This window comes from Vicugna pacos, chromosome 20, assembly GCF_048564905.1.
Source record: "Vicugna pacos chromosome 20, VicPac4, whole genome shotgun sequence".
In the NCBI taxonomy this organism is placed as follows: Eukaryota; Metazoa; Chordata; class Mammalia; order Artiodactyla; family Camelidae; genus Vicugna; species Vicugna pacos.
This window is the reverse complement of record NC_133006.1, coordinates 39,543,055-39,567,234: the sequence shown is the minus strand read 5'-3', so window position 1 is coordinate 39,567,234 and position 24,180 is coordinate 39,543,055. Positions and strand designations below refer to the sequence as shown.

The 24,180-nt window shown below is 42.3% G+C and overlaps 1 protein-coding gene across 1 annotated transcript; it reads left to right on the top strand.

Moving 5' to 3' along the window:
• The first annotated feature begins 2,960 nt into the window (after positions 1-2,960).
• Positions 2,961-17,443, top strand: SNRNP48 (small nuclear ribonucleoprotein U11/U12 subunit 48). The gene is made up of 9 exons (XM_031688086.2): positions 2,961-3,150; positions 5,641-5,754; positions 6,009-6,069; positions 6,873-6,947; positions 11,441-11,629; positions 12,279-12,400; positions 14,693-14,781; positions 15,089-15,253; positions 17,240-17,443. Exons 1-9 carry the CDS (start codon positions 2,995-2,997, stop codon positions 17,286-17,288), a joined length of 1,020 nt encoding a protein of 339 aa, XP_031543946.2. The 5' UTR covers positions 2,961-2,994; the 3' UTR covers positions 17,289-17,443.
• Positions 17,444-24,180: the final 6,737 nt, after the last annotated feature.

Below are 24,180 nucleotides of genomic sequence, written 5' to 3'. Positions count from 1 at the left end.
GAAATTGATCCTGAAGAATCCTTGGCTCATTCAAAAGACAATGAAATATAAGCCTTTTCTTTGGATCAAAGAAAAACTTGAAACTCAGACATTTGTTATTAAATTAACATGACTTTCCTGAATGCCTAGTATGTGTAGTCTTGGGTGAGGTACTAGAGGATTCAGTAGAGTTTATAAGCCCTTGGCTTCTAGGCATTTGCAGTGTGGATGGGGACAAAAGACACATGTGAAACAGTGGGGAAAACAACTTGCATGTATCAGCAGTGTGTATTAATACAATCAAACAAATCTTATAGTACAATAGAAAATAGGAAAACAAATGACATGCTAATTGTGTAGAACAAAAAAATCATACTCAAGATCATCCTTAAATGATTGGAGCCTTTTGGTACGTAGTGTGAAAACAGCATTCATTTCTTTATGTCACCTCTACTCTTCTTCCTCTTCTCCCCTCCCTCGCTGCCATTTGGAAGATTGGTAATTAATTTCATTCACTAAATACTGAGTTCTGTGTGCCACGCGTTGTTCCAGAAGCTATAGACCTCATGGTAGGAATACCTGGCACAAATACAGCCTGTGTAATAGAAAAGGAAGGCAGATATGTAGTAAAGGCTGTGTTGGAAGAAATAAAGGCGGATCTGTAGACCAGAGCTGGGAAGCTGCATTAGCGCGGGCTGCTGTAACAAGATACCACAGACTGGATGCATTAAACAAACATTCACTTTAGTACCGTTCTAGAGGTTAGAAGTCCAAGACCAAGGTGCCATCGGGGCTGGTGTCTAGTGAGAGCTTTCCTCCTGGCTAACAAGCAGCAGAGGGGTTCCAGGGTCTCTCAATTTATAAGGACGCTAGTTCTGTCACATTAGGGCCCCACCCTTCTGACTTCATTTAACCTTAATTACCTCTGTAAAGGCCCCATCTCCAAATACAGTCACGTTGCCGGTTAGGGCTTCAATATATGAATTTTGGGGGCACACAATTCAGCCTATGATAGAGGTCTAACCTAGAACAGGCAGCAGAAGACCTCTTTAGGAACATGGTGATCCAACAGATAAACGTACATCTATGTAAAGGAGTCCTTTGGCTTGAAACAGTCCACCCACTCCAAGCTGCTGCCAAAGTTGTCAGTTAAGGTCTGAGATGAGAGGGTTGGGTCCTGGAGAGGACATACTTATTCTGGACTGAGTTTGGATTTGGTTCACATACACTGTACATTCACAGAAAAGGTAACCATATATTAAAATTTTCAATAGCAGTCATCACTTCACATCCCAAAATAGTCTCACATTTTCCAGGAGGCTTGGCTAACTATGTAACTGCAAATAAAAAGGATGCGGTGGGCAGGGTATAAATTACTTACCACACATCCACGTGTAGCTACTGGCCTATTTCTGTATTATCATCATTTATTTATTTATGCATTTATTCATTCGTGACAGAACTGTGCTATTCGCCTTTGAAAATAGCTGTTCACAAAAATCTTCATGGTGGGGGTTTTTTGGGGTGGGAGGGGGGCCTGGAGGAGACAAGTGCAAAGGAAGGCAAAGATTTGGCATCAGGCTTGAAAAAGAAAAATAAAAAATAACATTAGAGGGATTAGATTCTGGGAGTTAAGACCATCTGGGGAAAACTAAAGGGCTGATTCCAGGTCTTGGGTAGCAGATGTACAAAGTACACCTGGGTTAATCGAAGCAAGGATGTCCTCAAGGACTAACAGAGACATGTCAAAGAGACATGGGTGGTTATAGTGATTTCCACTGGTCAAATTGGGACGACTTGAGCATCAAAAAGAACTATATTAATGGAGTATGTAATAATGAATTTAAAACCCTTTAATGCATAATAATTTTCTAAAAAAAAAACCCCTTGATTCCACAGTGAAACAACAAAATGAAGGTATGGTAAGAATCCCATCTAATAAATGTGGGAGCCATGACAGAATTAGAGAGTCGTCATTAGTAACTCCTAATGTCATCACAGATTCTGTGAGGGATTGTGTGAGTTTGTTGGGAACAGAACGTTCCTATCGCCTTAAGGTATCATTCTTCAGATTACTTACCAATTACCAAGAGGAAAATGTACAATTACAAGGGGGCAACACAGCCACTACCCACACCAGGTGATCAAATTTAGCATCATTAATAGCAGGAGAATCTAATATATGTCCTCTATGAAACATGATAAAGAGGTACACACATCTTGCAAAAGTGCTTAAACTTAATCTAATCATAAGGGGGAAAAAATCTGACAAATCCAGAAAGAGGGACATTCTGCAAGACAACTGGCTGAGGTTCCTGACAAAAATTCAACGACTTCATTTAAAAAGGAGAGTGGAGGAGGCTGTTCTAAATGAAGAGAGACAAGAACCAGGGTTGAAAAAAAAAAATCAAACGTCTATAAAAGGAATTTGGGGGACAACTGGGAGAATTTGAATATGAACTACATTCGATATTATGAAATTATCTTAAATTTTCTTAGGTTTGACCATATATTGTGCTTATGTAGGACAATGTCCTTAGGAGAGGCATATGGACATTTTGGGGGTGAAGTATCTGCAACTATCAAAACAATTCGGCAAAAATAAGGGCGTCTGTGTCTGTGTGGTTTGTATAGAGTGCGAGAGAGGCCAAATGTTAGCAATTAATGAGCTGAAGGAGGGCTACGCGAATGCTCATTGTACTAGTGTTTTAACTTCTCTGTAGATATAAATCGTTTTTTCTTAAGTTTGGTGGGGCAGCGAACTCCGATCTGGGACGGCCCAGCGCAAACGCATCCAAAAACAATTGCAAAAGGCAGCGACATCTGGACGAAACGGAAGAGACGGCTCCAAAAGATGGCTTCCGCCCTTCGCGGCGCCCTTCCCTATTGGCGGCCCCCGTCACGCGGCGGCGTGGCTCCGCCCACAATTCCCAGAGGCCCGCGCGCGCCGCCGGCGTTCCAGCGGCTTCCTCCCGCGGGCGGACGGACGGACAGGCGGGAGGACGGGCGGTAGCCATGGAGGGCGAGCCTCCGCCGGTGGAGGAGCGGCGGCGGCTGCGGGAGGAGCTCAGCGAGTTCGTGGAGAGCTGCTGCCGGACGCTGGAGGAGGTGACGGCGTCGCTGGGCTGGAGCCTGGACCGGCTGGACGCCGGGGAGGAGGCGGCGGCGGAGGTGAGGGGCGCGGGGTCCTCCCGGGGGCCCTCAGCCTGGGGTCGCCCTGGCGGCGGCTGGGGTGGGGGGGCGGTCCGCGTGGGACCGTGTCGAGAGCGCGGGGGCCCGGCTTCTGCAGGGCCGCTGGGCGCGCGGGTACCGGCCTGCGGCGCCCCGGCGGCCCCGGAACGCGGTCCGCGCGGGCCTAGCCCCGCAGGAGCCCGGAAACCGCGGTGGGTGCGGAGCGGGTGGCAGGCCTGCGGTGTGATTCGAAATACGTGGGCGGGCCTCGGAGGGCTGCTCGGGGGCCACCGGCGGTTTGCTTTGTCATCTGTCGCACGGATTCCGCAGTTGCACCAGATTCGGTGTCTGGAGAGCCTGAGGATGCAGTTCACCCTTTTTCTGCCTTACGGTTGTGCAGCACGGCTTCTAGGATTATTAAAGGATTTCACCAGGAGACGGTGCTAGCAACTCTCCTGGACGTTAGGATTGCTTTGGGAAAAGATGTAGGCAGATGTGTTAGGGTGAACAGTCCTAATTTTGTTTTTACCCTCAGTGGAATGGGAGGAAGTGAAGCGCTCTCGTGTGGGATAATTCATGATCTCCGCTGTTATTTCTGCGTTCACCATGCTGTCATAATTTATCTCAGGTTTAACTAACATAATTGATTCCCAAGAGGCATTAAAAGTATATTTGATTTATGTACAAACCGCTCACATTTGTTGTATTAAAAACGTAGTGGAATTAAAAAAATTGTTTAGAGCCATAGTCCAAGTTGTGAATTCCATTGAGTGGGGCCTCCCAAGCCTTTTCACACCATCCTTTACCCAGCATTGTAGTAAATTTAGTTTTCTTGTATTAGTACTTAAATAGCGCTTTGTATCTGCCACTTACTGTACCTTACCTCACTTAATACTTGTAATTACCCTGTGAGTTAGGTAGGTACTCTTAGCTGCCTTTTACAGTTGAGGAAAGAAACCCAGAGAAGTGGTAATTTGTCCACGGACACACTGCTGGTAAGTGGCAGTTAGGATTTGAACCCAGGCATTTTACTCCTAAGAGTCTGTGTGCTTAATTGCTGTCCTGCCTTTGTAAAGCTCCTTTCTGAAATTCCAAAATTCTGACAATCAGCTGTCGGTGTATACCTGACTTTTGCAAAACCAGTATCTGATATTCAGGAGGGTGACTGGCTTAAAAATCCTGGTAAGTGAGATCATTCCTAGACTAGGTGCAGTCTGGCAGCCAACCAATCTTCACTTTCTTGCCAGCGTGTTTTATACTGAAGTGTGAACAGCAGTCACAGTTCCTGTCCTCACGGAGTGGACCGTCTGGTGGTGCTGAGGGGAAATACAGAGAAATCAGCCATTATGCTATAATGGGACAGAGTCTGTGACGGGTGGATTGGAATTGCTGTAGGGCAGGTTATTGTAGGCGTGGTGGGACAGCCAAGATGTTCTGGATAAAGTGAATTCTAGGCTAACAAATAAAAAAGGGAGCTGAGTTCGCTAGGGGAAGCAGAGAGAAAGCATCAACAGCATGTGTCACAATCCAGAGACAAGGTGTGCACAGATCTGGAAACCCCAGGTTGTTAAGGATATTTACGGGCATAGGATGTGAAAGAGGCGAATGGTGGTCCGTAGGTGCCAGAGCTTAAAGTTCCTTGTGTCAGCCGTGTTAAGGAATGTAGATTTTTCTTTTTTGAGAGGGGAGGAGATAATTAGGTTTATTTATTTATTTATTTTTAATGGAGACACTGGGGAGTGAAGCCAGGACCTCTTGCATGCTGAGCGTGTGCTCTACCACGGAGCTGTACCCTCCTCCACCAGGTTTTTTTTAAAATGAGAGCAGTGGGAGAGGCATGAATGTATTTTAAGCCAAGATGTCATAATTGTATTTGCCTTTTAAGAAAATAATAATTGGTTATATTTATTGAATGCTTGGGGTGTTCCCGGCCCTGTTCGAATTGCTTTATGTATATAAACTCTTGTATAATTTACTGAATCTTCACAGTAGCTCCGTGAGAGGTTCTGCTATTATGCCCATTTTATAGATGAGGAGACTCAGGCAGAGAAAGGCTCAGTACCTGGACTGAGTTCATACAGTCGGTGAGAGCAGGCCTGGGGTTCGAGCTGGCGGCAGTGTGCAGTGTGGAGAGCGGACAGCAGACCTGAAGTAGAGAGGGCACGGGCTGTTGTAATCCAGGAGAGACAGGCCGTCCTGAATGGGGACGTGGCAGCGGGGATGGATTATGTGGCAGGATTTCAGAGTTGTTTGGGAGTAAAAAGGACTCGCAGGCTGCTAAGTGAAGTTGTCCAGGTGGTGAGTGTAAACAGATCTTTCAAGAATTGGACTTTGAAGGGGTTGAAGGGGCAGAGGCTGTAAAGGGGAGAGAGACTGAGGGAGTTTTTTTTTAATGTGTACATACTCTCACAAGAGGCCTGCAGGAAAGGATATATAATTATTTTTTTAATTATGTACCCTTTTTTCTTTGCTTCTGTTTGATTTTTATAGGATGAAGTTGTGATATGCCCTTATGATTCCAATCATCACATGCCTAAGTCATCTTTAGCAAAGCACATGGTTTCTTGTAGATTGAGGAAACTGGGCTATACCAAAGAAGAAGAGGTACCATATGTTTATTATGTATATGTTGTATAATTCACGCATTAGTAAATTCACAATATTTGGAAGGTATGGTGTGAAGTTTTTTGACAATAGTCATTTGTGGGATACAATGGTACTTGCCTAATTTTACAAATTATTACAAGGAAGTGTTTAAATTGGATGGTAATCTGTTGTTGGTTTATGTTAAATCTTAAAATAGTCCATTGTCTGATGCCGAAGAACACTAAGATTTTGTGTTTTTTTTTGCTGTTTAGGATAAAATGTATAATTCTGATTTTTTCTATGAGAATGCGAAGATACCTTCAATTACTTTGAGTAAGTATTAATATAGTTACAATTTTAAAGTGTCTTAGTAGAGATACATCTATATAGGTATTAATATTTCACTTTTGAATTATCAAAAGAACGGGTTTTATAAATGCTTATGATTAAGAAGAGTGTTTCTTACAGTGACGCTAATTTGCTTAATCTGAAATTTAGAGACCAGGTGTATATTAATAGGCAGTGAAAACCCTGCAGAGCTTTGTACAGTAGGACAGACGCCTTCCTTCTTGGTTATAACACAAATCTGGCCACACACATAGTTTGAAGGTAGAACTGAGGACGGGAGTGTGTTCCAAGTGTTCATAGAATACATGGAGGTTAAAATCTTGGCCTCTGGAATCAGAATATCCTGATTCAACTAATTTTGTCACTAATAGGTGTGTGACTTTCAGCAAGGTAATCTGTCACCTAAATTTCTTTGGGGATGATGATAATAGCACCCTTGTGAGGGTTGAATGACATAATATGTGTAATGTGGTTAGAATAGTGTGTGACATTTAACTGGGATTCAAGAAATGTTAGATATTGGTTGTTAAAATTTGTAGCAGCCACTGTGTGTGCTTGATTATAGTGTTTTCTGAACGACTTGAAGTCTGGTTACTTACTGGGTTCTAGCTAGATCTGAAAGAATTCTGCATTCAGATTGCCTAGGCAGCAATGTGCATGTTTCCTCTCTTAAGATTCTGGAAGGTTTCTCAGTATGTCCGAAGAGTCTGGACTGGAACTCAGTTAATAATTTCATTGTAGACACTGATGCTTTGTGTTTACGGATTTTATTTTGTTTTTTTGGACAGATAAGGACTCACAATTCCAGATAATTAAACAAGCTAGAGCTGCAGTTGGAAAAGATGGTGATTATTCTAATCAAAGTAAGTGGCATCATAGTTTGAGCTAATTAATTAAACTTTTTCTCCCATAGTACATGTTACTAATTTTCAAGAAAAAAACCTTGTGGAAACAGTGACATGGGAAAGGTTAAGTTTTACATTTGACATTAGACTGATATGCTTGGTGTCTGCTTCATTTGTTAGATATATTCTGCCCAAATGCACCAGAGTCTCACAAGGACACTATTTTAGCTCGGGGTTCATGCTTTAGAATTACCTACTAGGTGAGATTGCCTTGTAAATTTTTTAAAAATTGTGACTATTTAGTAAATATATCCCATTGAGTAGACTGTCTGAGATTTCCTTTCTCCTGAGAATTAGCCCATTGTTAGGTGTAAGAATGTTGAACTGCAAAGTGAAGGGAAAGACAGGTGAAAAGAGACCAGTTTCTACCACCGCACCTCGGAGTAAAGCACATGCGCAGTTTTACGTAGAGTTTCCGAGGGTTTGTGGGTCCCTTCCTGCCCAGCTGTGGACCCGGGTTAAGAGTTTCTGCCTGGGACGGACTTCAGCAGAGACTAGGTTAGAATTTTAAAGTTTGAGCTTTTAGGAAATTTAAAGAAAACTTAAATCCTGAAAATCCTAGAAGTAAACGAGTGAATGGAGTTAATAGATTTCTGAACCTAGGTGTAACGTGCAGCCAGAGCGTGGCCGGCTCCTTTCACGAGGACTTCTCCGTTGTCTTCTCTGAGCCTTCTGCAGGCAGCTTTCTCTGGACCTCTGACCTTTTTTCTCCCTCACTCCTCTTTCTAGCTGAGTTATGTTCACCAGCCCGTAGTTAGGGTTTCTTTTCTCGCTTGCTGATGTTCAGGGTTTTAACTCATTGTGCTAAGCCAGTATCTGGGCTGGATTTCTCCCGCAGTTGCACTGGGACTTCAGAAGGAGGGAGTCTCCCACCCCTGGTGTACGTCACACTGGTCCCTTATAACAGCAGAAGCATGTGTCTTGTGTTTCCTGTCCTGAAGGTCCCACTTAGTGCGCTCGTGCTGAATTCCAGGTTTTACTCTTTGAGGGAGATGTTTAACTCTCATCTTAATTAATTCCTGAGCTGTGGCCAGTGAAGCCTTTATTGGTTCAGTTAATGAACCAGTTCAAAAATCGAGATGTTGGTTGGTTGGTTGCTTGGTTGGTTGGTTTTTGGAGGAGTTACTAGTTAAAGGACTTTATTTGACCTTAGCTAGTTAGATAGATTTACTGAATTTATTTTGGAGTTGAGGGTGAACTTGGAGATCATCTAACCCATCATCTGGGTCTGACAGATAAGGAAACAAGCCCTGTCTGATGGAGGTGGGGAAGTTCTGGTGTGTTCGTTCTAAAAGCCCTCAATACTTCTGTATTTTAAAAGAGATTCTTCTTTTCCGAAGCTCTTTTATATATTTCATTGCTCTTTCACAACAGACTTGTGATAGATGGGACAAGTGTTTCCCCTTTCATATTAGGTGATGAAATAGAGGTGCACAGAAGTGAATTAACACTTCTTTGCTATAATAGGAAAGTTGGGTTGAGAACCAAGTTTTGAATTTTACCGGTTTAGACATTGAGTTTAGTTCTTTACAAAAATGAAGAATTACTTTGAATAAATATTTCTTTCAATAGGTAATTAAGAGGAACTTTTATTTGGTTTTGAATTTTTGTAGTATCTTAAATAAAGATTTAGTTGTTAAGAATAACTTTTTATATGTTCTGTAACCCTCTTTTTAAAACTTTTGTTCATCTTATGTAGAGTTCTGCAGTTTCTCAATAGAGATTATTTTTTGTGGCCCATTTACTATCTTAACACATTTAAAATTTTTTACTTCAGGACAAAAATCTCTTTAATGTCTTATTGATGTTTACTTTAATGAGAGAATGAGTAACAAACAATTTTACATTTTCCTGTTTAATTAGTATTTTGTTGCTTATGCATTAAATTGTAAGGTTTTTATGTTTTCATCAGTCATATCAGGTCTGAACTCAAGGTATAGAATTCTTAATCCGTTAATCTTTGTGAAAGCTTGAACAACCATTAGGTCTGTTTACTTATTTATAGATATAGTTTGTTTGGTTAATTTTATAACCAGGATATTAATTTCAATCCCAAACAATCATTTTATCCTTTAGTGGTTTATCTTTTTCCTTCAATGTTAGAGATTCAAGTTGCTGTGCTTTGATTTCATGGCGTATGTCAGGGTCGTGGCCATGATTTGAACATCAGTGTACCCTGCTAAAGAATCCTGAAGAGACAGGATACGATGGTTCTAGACCTAATCTTTTATTACCACTTGTGAGACTTTTACAAATCATTTTACTTCTATGGGCCTGATTTTTTTAATCTCTAATGTTAGGAAATTGACTCTGTGTGAATTCTCTGTAAAATTCTGAATTAGTATCTTTAACACAAGTTAATATGAAGATGAGAATTCAGGTTATTAGAAAAGTAGATTAATGTTTCGGTTTGGGGCGATGAAAACGTTGTGGAGATGGAGAGAAGGGATGGTTGCACAACAGTGTGAATGTACTGATGCCACTGAAATGTACACTTAAAATGGTTAAAATGGTAAATTTCATGTTATGTATATTTTACCACAATTTTAAAAAACTACTGTTAAAAAAAGACGGTTGCAGAATTAGTACGATTATAGCTCATTCAGATATACCTCTAAATTGTATAGAAACATTTGAACATTTACATTTTATGGAAATGTAAGGTTATTTAAGTGTTTATCCTTTTTTTGTCAGAAATATCTGTTCTGAATGATTTGAATGCACTTTGTTGTTTAACTTTTCCTGTACTTTTTCTTTTTCAGTAATTGGGGTGAGTATAAAGAGGAATTAGGAACCTGAATGTACTCCTTATTTAAAGATATGCAGTATCCTTTTTGCAAATGATATCCTTTTAAAAGTATTACTCAGATTGCTGAACTATCTTAATCACTGTCACAATATTTCAGTCTTGATTTGGAATTTTAGTTGAATTTCAAAGAATTTAAGTATCAATCTTCAGCATACAGAGATTTAAGATGAATAAAGAAAACTCCAAATATTTTAAGGAGCAAATTGTACTTCTTTGTTTAAAAAGAATGTGGAGCTTGTTTATAATACATTAGTGTTTTCTAATCTTTATATTTTTCTCCCAGAATATGTAGCCTATATTCAAATGAATCTAGTTTATCAAAGCTAACTTATTTTTAGATTGCAAAATTAAACGTTTTAACATCTGACTGCGTAAGAGGGCTTTTCCTAGTGTCTACCAGAATTAGAGTAAGATTTGATTGAAAGGGAGGGAACCCTTCTGCACTAATTCAGAACCCCTCTGCTAGTACAGATGGTCGTGTCCGTAGCTGGTAAATCATGGGCTCAGATTCAGTGTAGCTCTCCTCTTAATTTGTAGACAAATGTAAAGCCATCTCTTTTTTTTTGTGTTCATAATATGCCCTTATTTGAATTTTTGTTTTGTCTCTCTACCTAGGAAGTCAGTGGGGTCAGACTTTATCAAATATGAGTATCTGAGAGTAGCTACAGATTTTACATTGTTCTGTGAACCTGAGTTAGTACTTCCAGGTAACCTAGCAAACACTGATTCAGGATTCCTTCAGTAGATCATGTTCTTTGTTTACATTAGTGAATAATGAAGTCTAGAAAGAATTGTTTTAAATTGCTTTATTTACAGTTACAATAATTTTTTTATTTCTTTGAGAAAATTTGAATCTCAAAACAAAAATTTTCTTCAGTGTTTAATACATCATATCAAGGTATTGTATTTACTCTTTCTCATTAATGAGCAGATTTTAGAAAGTTCTGTGACTGTGGGGGGTGCTGTTGTTAACTTTTTGCAGTTAATTTGGGGAAGCCAATATGCTTCCTCTTTGGAAAATTAAAACAGGTTTAGTCTCAGTCTGTTTTTCTCTGGTCTGAGGAAGTTTCAGATTTCTGCTACTTAATTGTTCTTTGGTCCCTTGTGCTAAGTCATTGCACAAGTGAAATGCATTTTGAACATGGAGCATCTAGCTTGATGTCTCTCATAAACTTTTTTTAATATATTTTTCATGTTTCTATAGTTTATTTTCAAAGGGATTATAATGTATATTACCTATTGAAAGCATTTTTTCCCCCGTCTTTTATGGGGAAAGCATATAAACAGAAAGAAAATACCTGCTTTTACAGGACGGGTAGCCTTTTAAAAGGTTTTCTTATGAGCATATTGTCTCATGGTTATGACTGCCTGCCTTCGTGGGGTCTGTCTTACTGCGTATTGGTGGAGAGAGTGGTGAACGTCTGCAGTACGTCCTTTCTGTGGACGGATCATTCAGGGTAGAGTCAGTGCTGACCATTTATCACACAGGCTGATGTTCTGTATTTTTAGGGATTACTGTGAAGACAAATTGCTTGTATTAACGTTGCATTATTAAAGCGCATGTTTAAAGATAAGTACAGTAGATCTTAAATCCACAGTGCTTCATGTATTGTTTATTCTTGTGATTTTATTTTTACTTTAGGGAGTTACTCTTCATCGCCTGTTGAAGTTCCTCTGAATCACAAACGGTTGGTTTGTGATCTGACCCAAGCTGATCGTCTTGCCCTCTATGATTTTGTAATCGAGGAGACAAAGAAAAAGCGCTTGGATTCCCAAATTATTGAAAATGACAGTGATCTCTTTGTAGACTTGGCTGCCAAAGTCAATCAAGGTTGGAGACAAATATCAGTTCCCTCTTTCTTAATTGCCCTCGCATCCTTTGAGTGTTATTAAGGTGGTTTGTCAGGCCACTTGGAGTTGGAATAGGATGGTTTTGTATCATCTGCTATTCACACATATATTAAGATGTTTACTTAGTGCTTGAAATGCTGCTCTCTGTTTTTTATATTAAGCATGCCTTCCTTCTGTAAGAATGTTATAGCTGCTCTGTTAGTTTTTTTGTTGTTAATTGAAGTATAGTCAATTACATGTCAGTTTCTTGTGCACAGCACAATGTCCCAGTCATGCATATACATAACATATATTGGTTTTCATACTTTTTTCATTAAAGGTCATTACAAGATATTGAACATAGTTCCCTGTGCTTACAGCAGAAACTTTTTTTTTATATCTGTTTTTATATATAGTAGCCAACTTTTGTAACAGACTCCCAACCTAAGCACTCTTACTTTCAACTGATGGCTAGAGAAAAGGCATGATATAAAAAACTTAGTCCATTTACATAATGCAGAATTTTCAGAATATTTTTGAGTGCTACATTAAAACATGTTGAAATATCAGATGATTATGGTGTTCCTGCTAATTCATAAGAATTTAAAGCTTCTGAGGATGTAATGATTTTATTTTGTTTTTTTGGTTAGATAATAGTCGAAAAAGTCCAAAATCTTACCTTGAAATCCTGGCAGAAGTGAGAGATTATAAAAGGAGACGCCAGTCCTATAGAGCTAAGAATGTTCACATAACCAAAAAATCATATACTGAGGTGAGTTTTACATAATCTTACAGAGCTTTGTTGAAAACAGAAATTTCCCTTAGAGAGTTGTCATCTGTCCTGTGGATTTACACAGTTCCTTAGAGATTTTCTGAGAGTGGCCGCAAGGTAGCCACACCTGATTTATATTTGCTCCGTCATTTTCAGACCCGCCCTTTACCAGACAAAGGCTTTTCAGGGTACAGAGACTTTCTATAAAGAGGTTGTACAGTCTTAGAAAAGTACCACTTTTGAGAAAATGATACTACATCATGAGAGGAGACCTGGGCTTGAGTTTTGATTCTGCAGTTTATCGTTGGCAGTTTGACTTGGGCAAGTTATGTGAGCTTTCTAAGATTTAATTTTTTTTCATTTTATAATAATACAGACTTTGCAGGGTTATTGTGAGAAGTGATTGACATAATGCATGTGAACAAAGAAATTGTTCAATGAATAGTTACCTTTTTTGGGCAGAAATTTCAGTGTGCTTTTACATACTCTACCAAATATTTGGACTTAAGAAGTGTCTTGGTATAAATTATGTATAATTTATAGTGTAAGATATATATTATGTATATTATAAAATTTAATATCATTAGCTGCAATATCCATCTAGACTTATTTTCAGATGTCATTTAGTAGATAGAGTTGATGACTTTTTGGTACGAGTCACTTTGCCCCGACTCTAGAAATAAGTTCCTCATTGAATCTCTAGTTACCACATTATTTCTTACTTTCCTTTGTATTTCACAGACCTTCTGTAATCTGGCCTCATTTTACCAAGTGTTTTCTTTTGTTTCAGTCAGGCGCGTCTCTTAAACTGTATCTGATCACAGATTATTCCTACCTCTGTGTCCTAATATGTGTCATTTTCTCATCTGAAATGCTTTTTGTTTTGCTCTTTTAAATCTTGTTTGCATGAGGTGCTGTTGGCTCTGAGCCATCTGCTGGCTGACTGCACTTGCGCTCTGCACCGCAGGGCTCAGCGCTTAACTTTATGCTGTTTTTACAGTTGAAGTACGTGTTTCAGACTGACCACCTTCGGGAGAGTGTGGGACCATGCCCTCACCTTCGTGGTCTTGCGGCCCCTCCAGTGCTTGGTGGTGTTTCTTCTCTGGTCTCATAACCGCGTCGTCAGGTGTCCGTGTTGCCCCTGGTGTTCTTTACAGTTTTATGGTCAGGTTTTTTTTTTACGGTTAACTTTTTGTTGTAGAAATACTCAGACATACACTGAAGTGGATGGAATAGTGTAATGAACCCTTAGACACACATCTCCCACCCTCAGCCATTATCAGCATAAGGCTTCCTGTTCTGTTTATGTCCTACTCGCTACCTGTCTCCTCCCCCTGTAGCACTTGGTAATTTTAAAAACAGAGCCCAGATATCTTTCCTCTGTAAAACCTGTGTTTACAAATCTTTTAGTGATTAATCATATTTTTGGTCATGGCTGTTTTTTTTTTAACATCTTACTCATTCCTTGCTTCATTCTTACATCATTTTTGTTTGCTCTGAACTGGAACCTGAACTGACAGATGTCAGCAAAGATTGACCACAGACTAGCCGCTGTGCACACGTAGCACACGGCTGTGGGGAAAGCAAAGAAAGATGGCACCCGGCCCCACCCTCAGGGAGCTTGTTTAACAGGTGAAACAGACCTTTCAAAATAGACTGTTAAATACCAAAATAAGGTGAGATCAAAGCATGCAGGAGGGGGCAGTTCTGTTTGAAAGGTAAGATTGGTGTAGGCCTCACGGAGGAGACAGCGTTGGAGAGAAAGGGAGAAGCGGAGATGGGGCGAGGGCAGCACCGTGCATGGCTCTTCCCCCGCGGTGGACCTGTGCTGCGTGGGCCCTGGAGCCCGTGTCCAGTGGCACTGGGGCCTCACGGAGCTCAGGTGGAGCCTCTGGTGGGGGAGTCACGCGGGGCTGCCCCGGAGGGGCTGGAGCTGTAATCAGAATTCAGGCACGTGTGGCTCTGCCACTCCCCAGGGGCGGGTCACGCACATCGTGATCCTTTACCCCTGAGTACTTAGTGTGCGTTTCCTAAGAAGGCGCCGTTTCCTCGCAGTCACGGTGGGAGCGCCGCCGCCTTCCTGCCGGGCTTTCACCCGCCCTTCACGCCCGGCGTTGCCTGTTGCCTTTCCCGCGTTCTCTAAACTGCACAGGTCCCGCTGTCCATTATGTCACAGCTCTTAGTAAATATTTGATTGACTGTTGTTAGCAGTGATTGTTTTCCTAGCTGTGTTTAGAGTCCTAATTTTTTGAACAGCTTTCTAATCTGAAATGTGGTCTTCTCTCCCCTAAGGTGATTCGGGATGTGATCAACGTGCACATGGAGGAACTCAGTAGCCACTGGCAGGAGGAGCGGGAGAAAGCGGAGGATGGCCCGGAGAAGTACGTCGTTGCATCTGTCCTGAAAATAGTTCCCTTCTCAATCTGTGACCTGTGATTGCCTGACTACATGTCAGCGCTTCCAAGTCTGTTTAGTAGCGCACTGTAATTCATCAGGACACCTGTGGTTTCTTTATTTTACCAGGGCTGTAAAGCATATTATTAAGCGCTGTATTTCTCATACGGAGTGTGAGGTTACCATACTCACTTAGATGTAGTCACTGGTCTGATGTGGAACAGCGGACTTCAGGCTGGTCTGCACTGGTGACCGGTGATTAAAGCTCACCCACGCATGTTCTTCATGTTTCAGGAATGAAGACAGGCGGTCGGCGTCGGTAGACTCCCGGCAGTCTGCGGGGAGCCATCAGGGTGCTGAGTGCTCCCGACACAGGAGGGACCGGAGCAGGAGCCCACATAAACGGAAGAGACATCAAGAGAAGGATAAAGGCTGGGGCTCAGGGAGAAGGAGAGAGAGGTAGGTCTAACACGGCATCGTTCGGGGTCGAATTGTTTACTTTTGAGAAGCAAGCACTTCCTTCTGTCACAAACCGTGTTGAGAAAATGGATCGTAGGCGTAAAGCGGGCTAAACGATTGTTTCTGTTTGAATCTGCACAGCTCTGGTGACATAGCTCTCTATCTGCCTGATTGATGCGGATTTCCCTCTTTTATTACGTGTTTCCTAACCAGGACTTAACAAAAGTAATGTCTAAGTAGAAAGTTAACCACGTTAACAGAGTGTTTGCCTCGCTCTTCTGCTGCTTCCTGCCTCCCTCTCTTGTTTTCTTGTTCCTTCTCTTTCTCCTTTTTTCTTTCTCGCTAATTCCTCAAAGGATGTTATCAAGTCAGAAGATCCCAGCTTTAGTGTCCGTCAGCTTCGCCCTTGTTAATATTCCTGATAGCATTTTGATGGCTGGAGAGAGATGAAGTAATACTAAAATAATGAATTTAGATCGACCGCGGTCTGTCTTGTACTCCAGCTGCTGCCTGGGCACCTGCTTAGATCTCAGGTGCATCAGGTGTGTACCTGAGCTCCCCCAGCACTCCCTGTCCTGGTTAAGGGATGTCCAGCACCTGCTCACAGAAGCTGAAAATCAGCGGTCACGTTAGATGCTCCTTTTTATTCCGCACTGTCTGGCCTTAATGTTGTCGGTTCCATGTGCACCGCCACCTCTCCATCCTGAGTGCTGTCACCTGGAAGACGGTGGCCGTTTTCCTTGTCATTCTGTCTCTAGGCTTGTTCCATGTGGATCCATCCAATCCTACTACCAGAGTGAATTTCACCTCTTAAGACTCTTAGTGGTAAAGTCCACATTCTTTAGCATGGCTCTCAAGACCTCCAGGATCAGGGCACCCACCTGTCTACCTTGTGTTTTACCCTCTGCTCCATGAAACAAGTAACTTCTGCTCTAGCTGCCTGCCTGCCCCAAGTACAAACAGTTCCTCATCCACACTGCTCATCCGTGCCTTCCCACGTCATGTTCTGCTGCCTGGTGTTTTTTAAGCCTGCTTGGTAAACTCCTCACCCTTTAGACCCAGCTTAGTCATTTCCATTAAGCCTTTTTTTCACTCATTCAGACAGAGCTGATCTTTTCCATCTGGTAGCCACTCTGCCCAGCACAAACTTTTTATTGACCTTAAATGATTACTCTTCCTGCCAGACTGGGCTCTTTGGAGGCAGGTCCATGTCTTATTTAGTATTATTTGCACAGTGTGTATCTAATAATGAGCTCTTAAATGATCTCTCTCCAGGACCAGTGGAGATCAGGAATTAGTAAGGTTTACCCGTTTAATAATTTTGCTCATCTTAGTATCATTCACTTCATAGGTTTAAAGCTAGCTATGATTTAGTCTTTTTCTTATAAAAATGAAATTTTTGATTAGTAATCCCTTTTATTCATTTAATGAATGATATGTGATAATTATGCACAAATTAGCTCTTGATTAGCTATCAGAAATTGGGCTCTTTAACTTCTGGTTTGTTAGTAATCTTTGACATGTCTGATCAGTCCCTGATGACTTAAATACATTCAGTACCCTCAAAATCTAAGTATGAATAATTTTCCTTTAGAGAGGGTAAACTGAGTTGTAGCAGGAAGTACTCCTTAATAGGATAATCTTTGCTGTCCACCCCTGAGATGGAATGAACTGTGGGGAGTTGAGACGGGAGCCAGGATGAGGAGATCAGACAGGGTCTGAATTCCTCCTGTGATATGTATGTTCTATTTGAAGTGTATTCTCAGGTCATCAACCACGTAGGTATATTCAGAGTTAGTTTTAAAGTGCAGCTCCAGAGCGCAGTTTAGAAATCCATTTTGCTTATCTCCATCTCGATTTTGTCCTGTAGTTTTAATGATGCATTTTTTATATTTACTCTTAAGAAAAAAGTCACTGTTCTAAATGTATGCTTTAACTTGTTCTGGTTTATATCTGATAAAACTGTTTTCATCCCTTTCATTTCAGGGAAGGGGAAAGACATCATAGTCATAAAAGAAGAAAGCAGAAAATATAAATGGAGTATTTGTGCATGTATTAATTATGCTTATGCCATGGTAACCAATATGCTGATATTTTTTATCATAATTGCTTTGAGTAGAATGTGTTTATATGAACTGTTTAGTGCTCAGATAATTATTTTTCAATAAATACTTATGTCTCAAACCATGAGTACACAGTTATGTCCCAGAACTTTGTTTTCCTTACATTTTAGTAGATGATTGCTCCCTATTACTGATTTTGTTTCATTCTTTTTGATAATTTATATATCAGAAAATTCTTTAACCAAAGTCAATACTTAAACTATATAAATAATACATAAATGCATTCTCATTGTAAAAAATTAAACCTTACAGATAAGGCTAAAGTCCCCTTGAAACACTGTCTGTAATCCCTGTGGCCACCCCTGTGGTGACCACTACTTCCCACTCCACTGGTGAATTGTAATAGGGGAGAAGCACCTGAATATCTGTCAGAAGGGGAAAGGCCTGGCTAAATAAACTGTAGTATAGTCATGTGATGGATTACTATGTAAACTTAAAGAAATACAGTTTATCTGTGTTAACATGGAGAGATCTCAGAAACATGAAGCTAAATGAAAATAGCAAGTTTCAGAAACACATGTAACTTACATCTAAGTGCAAAACAATACTGTATGTTTTCTGTGCCTCTATATGTATGTAAATGCACTTTTAAAGGTTCAGAAGAATTCGTCCAAAACTCAAAACAGGGTTATTTGAGGGAGGAGGTATAGATGGGACAGAGAAACATGGAAACCAGGACTGGGAGGGTGGTCAAAGGAAACTAGCTTTATCTGTAATACATTAATTTTTTAAAAATAACGTATTCATGTTTTCACTTGTGAATTAAAAATATACTATTTTGTTTTTTGTAAGTCAACTTTATTGAGGTACTGTTTACATACAATAAAAAAATTCATTTTAAGTGTACATTTCATTGAATTTTGACAAACATATTCCCCCTTCCTCATGTAGTGTGAGGAAGAAATAAATCCTCATTATGTTAAGCTCCTGTTAGTTCAGGATTAATTTGTTACCAAGGTTATCCTAACTATTCCGTGACTCTTGTGTCCTTTTTTAGTGTAGCCCTAAGTACCTGTCCTGGGCTGGGCTCTTGAATGAATCCAGATGACTTTGGAATTTTTGGTGGAACATCTGAGCTGGTGTAAAAGAACAAAAAACTAAAACTCCTATGGCATGCTTACATTAGAAATAAGGAGCCTGCCTTAGTGAGGGTTCCATGTTGCTTTCTCACATACTGACTGAGTATTGGAGCTGCAAAGACCCTTTGAGATCATTCAGGTCAGTTAGTAGATACCACTGCTTGCGAATCTAAATCCATTCCTCACTCTTCCTTTCTTACTCGGATAGGGCCTCCTTGGGCTCAGGTGTGAATCCTCATTGGTCAGAGCTAATCATGTGACCTTATCTCTGTTGCCAGTGATTGGTTTAGAACTGGTCATGTGACACTTCTGGCCAATGTTACATGAGAGGCAGTCTCCTGGGGGTTTCCTGGGAAAGGCTTTCCTTGCTTTGAAAAAGAGATGTCTTAGAAGAAAATCCACTTTGTCACCTCAGCACATGGCTGTGTGAAGTGTGAAGCTTGGCCCCGGCAGCCATTTGTGATGGTGAGTGGAATCAGCAGAAGATGACGGACCAACACACTGAAGACTGCAGAGTGGGGGGAGCCTTGGTTCCTGATGACTTTGTTGACACTGAATAAATCAACCCTGGGAGACCCCACACCTGGACTTCCTAACACGTGAGATAAAAATGTCCTTATTGTTGAGTCACTGTTAGCCTGAAACCTGCTAACTCCCCTGGTTTTACATTTGACAGGTAGAATCTGCCAGAAGTTGACTTCAACTTTGTTCTGCTATTTGTAAATTGTAGAAATCAGTGTATAAAATGTTATCACTGCTTTTTTTTTTTAAACAGCTTTATTGCTATAATTCATCTAACTACATTTCATCCATTTGATGTGTACGATTTGTAGGTTTGGTGTATTCAGAGGTGTGCGCCTGTCACTACAGTCAATTTTAGAACACGTTCATTGCTCCAGAAAGAAACCCTGTACCAATAGCAGTCCCTCCCGGTGTTAGTTTGCTTGGGCTGCTGTAACAACGTACCATAGACTAGGTGGCTTAGACACAAATTTAGTTCTCAGTTCTAGAGTCTGGATGCCCAAGATCAAGGTGCTGGTCAAGGGTAGGTTCCATCCTGAGGCATCTCCTCTTGGCTTGTGGGTGGCTGCCTTCTTGACGTACGCTCACGGGACCTCTTCTTTGTGCATGCTCAGGAAGAAAAAGCATAAAGTGGTGTCCCTTCTAAAAGGGCACCAATGCTATCACCTGAAGGAAGAGATCTCTGAGGAGCAGCTGAAACTCCCAAGAGCAGGAGTTGCTTGGTCATCTGACCCAAGGTATTCTTTCAGAAGTTCCCAGGATTCTCATATGCACAGATAAAAGCATTTGTTACAAACAACAGGCTTTGGACAAATTAATGTAAACTCATTTCTTGCAATCCTCAGACATGCTGCCAGGGTGGAGAGCTGCAGAACCCAATAGCCTTTGGGGAAGCTCGGGCCATGGGAACCTCTAGGGTACCCAGTGGCTGTGCGGTAACTGACGGGGTGGTTTAATTTCTTGTCCACTGGTCCAGCGTCGAATGAAACAGGGATCACCTATTTTAGAAACACTTTCAATCAACCATCGAGGGCTGCTCTCCCACTTACGTGCTCCACCATATTTGGCTGAAGAGACAGTCATTAAGTCAACCAAGAATGGTCATGGCTGAGACTGGTTTGTGGGAAGAATCCTGTCTTTGGGTCCTAATTATTTGTGTCGACTGAAAAAATGCACGTGACAATTGTTTTAGGTTTTATTCAGGGCAAGATGAGGACTATAGCCTGAGAGAGCATTTCAGAGGGCTCTGGGAACTGCTCTGAAAAGGCAGAGGGGGAGAGTTAAGCACACATTTTGGCAGAGGCTTGTGCTAGTCACGAGGAGCAGATGTCACTGTTAACAATTTCAGTGCATTTCTAGGTGAGGAGATACAAGAATTTGGGCCCATAAAATCTGAAAATTTCTCCCTCGGAAGGCTTGTTCCGCCAGTTTTTCCAGAGCACAGAGCGCCTCTTTGCTGATCTCCACCCTGAACTTTCAGGCTGAGTTGAAGATCAGCGGCTGCAGCGCCTCGTGATGTAATCCTTGCAGAGGCAGATGGCAAGTGCCAAGTTTCAGCTGACATTTGAAAGCAGGAGAATGACCAGCAGTCTTAGGAGGGGTGGGTCTTCTCTGCCTGCTGACTTCCGGTTCCCCCGACCCCAGCGCTCGCAGGACTGCTGCACCGCAAGTGGCAAGGGACAGGCAGCAGCGTGTTACCTGGAGGGAGACAAACCTTCCAGTTTTTCTCGTTTTATAAAAGTTTTTGTCTCATGTGAAAGTGAAACAGCAGGTAAGAGGCTGACCAGCTTCAACTGGTTTTGCCTCCTTAAATAGGTTGATTCATCGCACCTTGAGTTATTCTACAGAGAGCACTGCGCATGTGCAAGACGGGACCGCGGGAACCGAGAACCTTCCGCCGCCGCCGCCGCAACTCAGAGAAGAGAGACGCTGCGGCCGGAGTCCTTTAAGAAGGGGGAAGGCCTTCAGTGAGGAAGAGCTGGCTTCCAGCAGCCCCGGTAGCTCGTGGGGACTGATTCAAGACTAACCAAGCCGCTTCCAAGTTTGAAATTCCCTGAACCCCTCAAATTTTGCCGCCCACCCGGGATGGGGAGACGGCTTCGCGGGCTTCGCCTGCTGCGGGCTTCGCCCGTCAGCCTCACAGTATGCCTCTTTCTTCCCTCAGAAGCTGTTGCCACGGCATTGGCTTCTATGTGAGTCAGACAGCGAGCATTTGCTTGGTAACAAGAGGTTGTAAATGCTCAAATTTTATCCTAGATATGTTAGAAACAAAGAGAAAAAAAGAGGGACTTCCAGTTCAGCAAAGATAACATTGCTTTTATGTCTTAAGGGATTGAATTACCAGGTTGTAAATCTGTGGTTTCTTTTGTGCTTCTCAGAAAGACTGAGTGCCTTAGAAGGATGTTTTCATTGTTATTTTACGGGCATTGAATGCTAAAAGGAGCTAAAATGGAACTCCATCGTTGAAGGGGGACAGAATCAGGTGGAACCAGTCAGCTCTGATATGTTTTCGGCTCTCTTGTTGGGAGAACCACCCCAAGGGCCCATGCTGGGGGGCTGGGCTGGTGGTCCAGGCTGGTGGCCCACCGCTTTATCCAGGCCACACCGACTCCTGCGGCTGCGGGAACTCATGGCCATCTTGGTGGGAATAACCAGTGCCTGAGCTGGGCCGGAGGGTGGAAGCGAAAGAGGAGGCCTGAAAGAGATGCCAGGTAAGAGTGGCGTTTTGGGATATATGAGGTCGTTGTGTGGTTGAGTGCTGACTGCAATTGGCAGTAATATGAAATTTGCTTTTTAAATATGGAAAAAAGCCCCCAAACAAACCCATGATTTGGAAGCAGCTCATGTTATTGAGCAGCTCTGTTCTCCCTGGCAAATCTCGCTGCTAGTGAACATTTCTGGGATCCACACTGAGGTGGAAGTGGTGGCCCAGGCAGTCTGAGTGTTTCAGGATCAAGAGCAGAATTTGAAACGGCTGTTCAGAAACTGTGCCCCACGCCTGCTCAGGGAGAGCTTCCAAGCCTCCTTTCACACGGAAGACGCTTGAAGATAGGCATTTTCCTTCTCTTGTCTCACCAATCTTTCATTAAATCCATGAACACCCCCTCCCCCATATGATCTTACACACTCTCCTAGGCATGGTCTTAGCACCGGACATCAGAATCCTCGTGGGAGGCACGGAAGCCTTTGCTCTGAGCTCCCACAGCATTTGTACCTTATTATTTTTTTTAATTGAAGTATAGTTGGTTTACAACGTTGTGTTAATTTCTGGTGTACAGAATAGTGAGTAAGTTACAATACATATATTCCTTTTCATATTTTTTTCATTATAGGCTTTTACAAGATATTGAATATAGTTCCTTGTGCTATACAGGTGGGCTATAATTTTTAAAAGTTTTTAAAAAAATTGTGATAAAATTCCAAATTTACTGCTTTAACTATTAAGTGTGCAGTTCAGTGGTATTAAGTACATTCACCTGGTGCAACCATCACCACCATCACCTCCAGAATTTTTTCATCTTGCAAGACTGGAACCCTTCATCCATTAAAACTAACTCCCCATTCCCCTCTCCCTTCAGCCCCTGACAACCACCATTCTGCGTTGTCTCTGAATTTGACTGCTCTGGGTCCCTAATGAGAGTGGAGTCGCACAGTGTTTATCGCTTGTGTCTGGCTCCAGGTTCCTCTGTGGTGAAGCATGCGTCAGTTTCTTCCCCTTCGAAGGCCGAGTGGTACCCCACTGTGTGTGTACCACGTTTTGTCCTCTGCCTTCCATCTGGCACTTGTCTGCTGTCTCTTAGTTTGTAAGCTGCATAGGGACAAAAAGACATGAAGGATCCACGCTTTAAATCCCTCCACCTTGGCAGGTGGCAGAGTACCCACCGTATCGTAAGTCTGCTTTACTCAAGTAGGCTTGTCAGTGCTGACTTCACACACATAAACACCCCAGAATCAACGTGGAGGGCGTGGCTGGCTGTTACTATGAGTGAGAGGATAACCTGGTCCTAGTCATGGATTGATTGCCTGACTGATTGGTTGATAAAATAATTCACTCATCCAACAGATACTTTATTCCCACCTCGCATATGTCAGGCAGTTTGCTGATGACTGAGACCCCATGGCAGATACAGTACCTGCCTTCACGGAGTTTCTGACTAATGGAGGAGAAATTCAAACATAATTTCCCAGGTGAATACATATAATAACTGTAAGCTGTGACAAGAGGTGGGAGGAAAGTTACAGACAGGCTGAATGATACAGTGGAAACTTCTAATGAGATTCAAATCTGTACGATTGAGCTGGATAGATGCCACCCCAGAGAGGCCGGGTGGGGAATGGGGGCCAGCAAGGAGGAAGACTGGCCAGAGACAAAGGCGGAAAACAAGGTGATGTCACAAAGCCAAGAGGAGAGGGTGTGCCGGAAGGAAGGGTCCATCTGCTGGGACGAGTGCCGGGGAATCACTGGGTGATTCCGGGGGGTGAGCTCTGGACAGTGACCTTGGATCTGGCAAAATGGAGGTGACAGTTTGCTCGCCACCAGTAGTTTGAGTGGAGTCAGATACTAGGTATTGAAAAGCTAATTCCTGAAGAAGCTTGAGAGACGAGTGTAAAGGACTCCCCGGTAGCTGATGGCAGTTTTCTTGTCCTGCTTGTGAACTGCACACCCTCCCTCCCTCCACCCACCCCCACCCCAGTGCTCTGGTCAAGGAGGCCCTACCACCTTCTAAAAGTCAGAATAGTGCCTGGCATAAGGTGATTAGGTTGTATGTGTTGAGTACTGGTCTAGGTTCTCTGTGCTATTTTATATGAACTCATTTAATCCTTATGTAACAATTCTGCTGTTGCCCTGGCTTATATTGGGGAAAGAGGGGTCAGTACCCCTTCTTACCCTGGTGAGGAACCACGCTGTCTGGGTCCAACACTCCTGACCAGTGTCGGGCGCCAAGTCCACGTGGGCCGACATGAGCCTTTCCCGACGAGTCGTCCTCTGTGGCAGGCGGAGCGGCGCGAGCCAGGCTTTTCCTTTTGTGTCTGCCTTTCACTCACAGCTTTATTGCTGACCTTGGGCAGTATTTATTACGTGTATTAATCAGGCTTCTCAGACTAGAGAACAGAACAGGCCACTAGGAGAGAGAGATGGTGAGAGAGACGGAGGTATTTAAGGAGTTGGTTCCCAAGATTGTTGGGACTGGCAAGTCTGAAG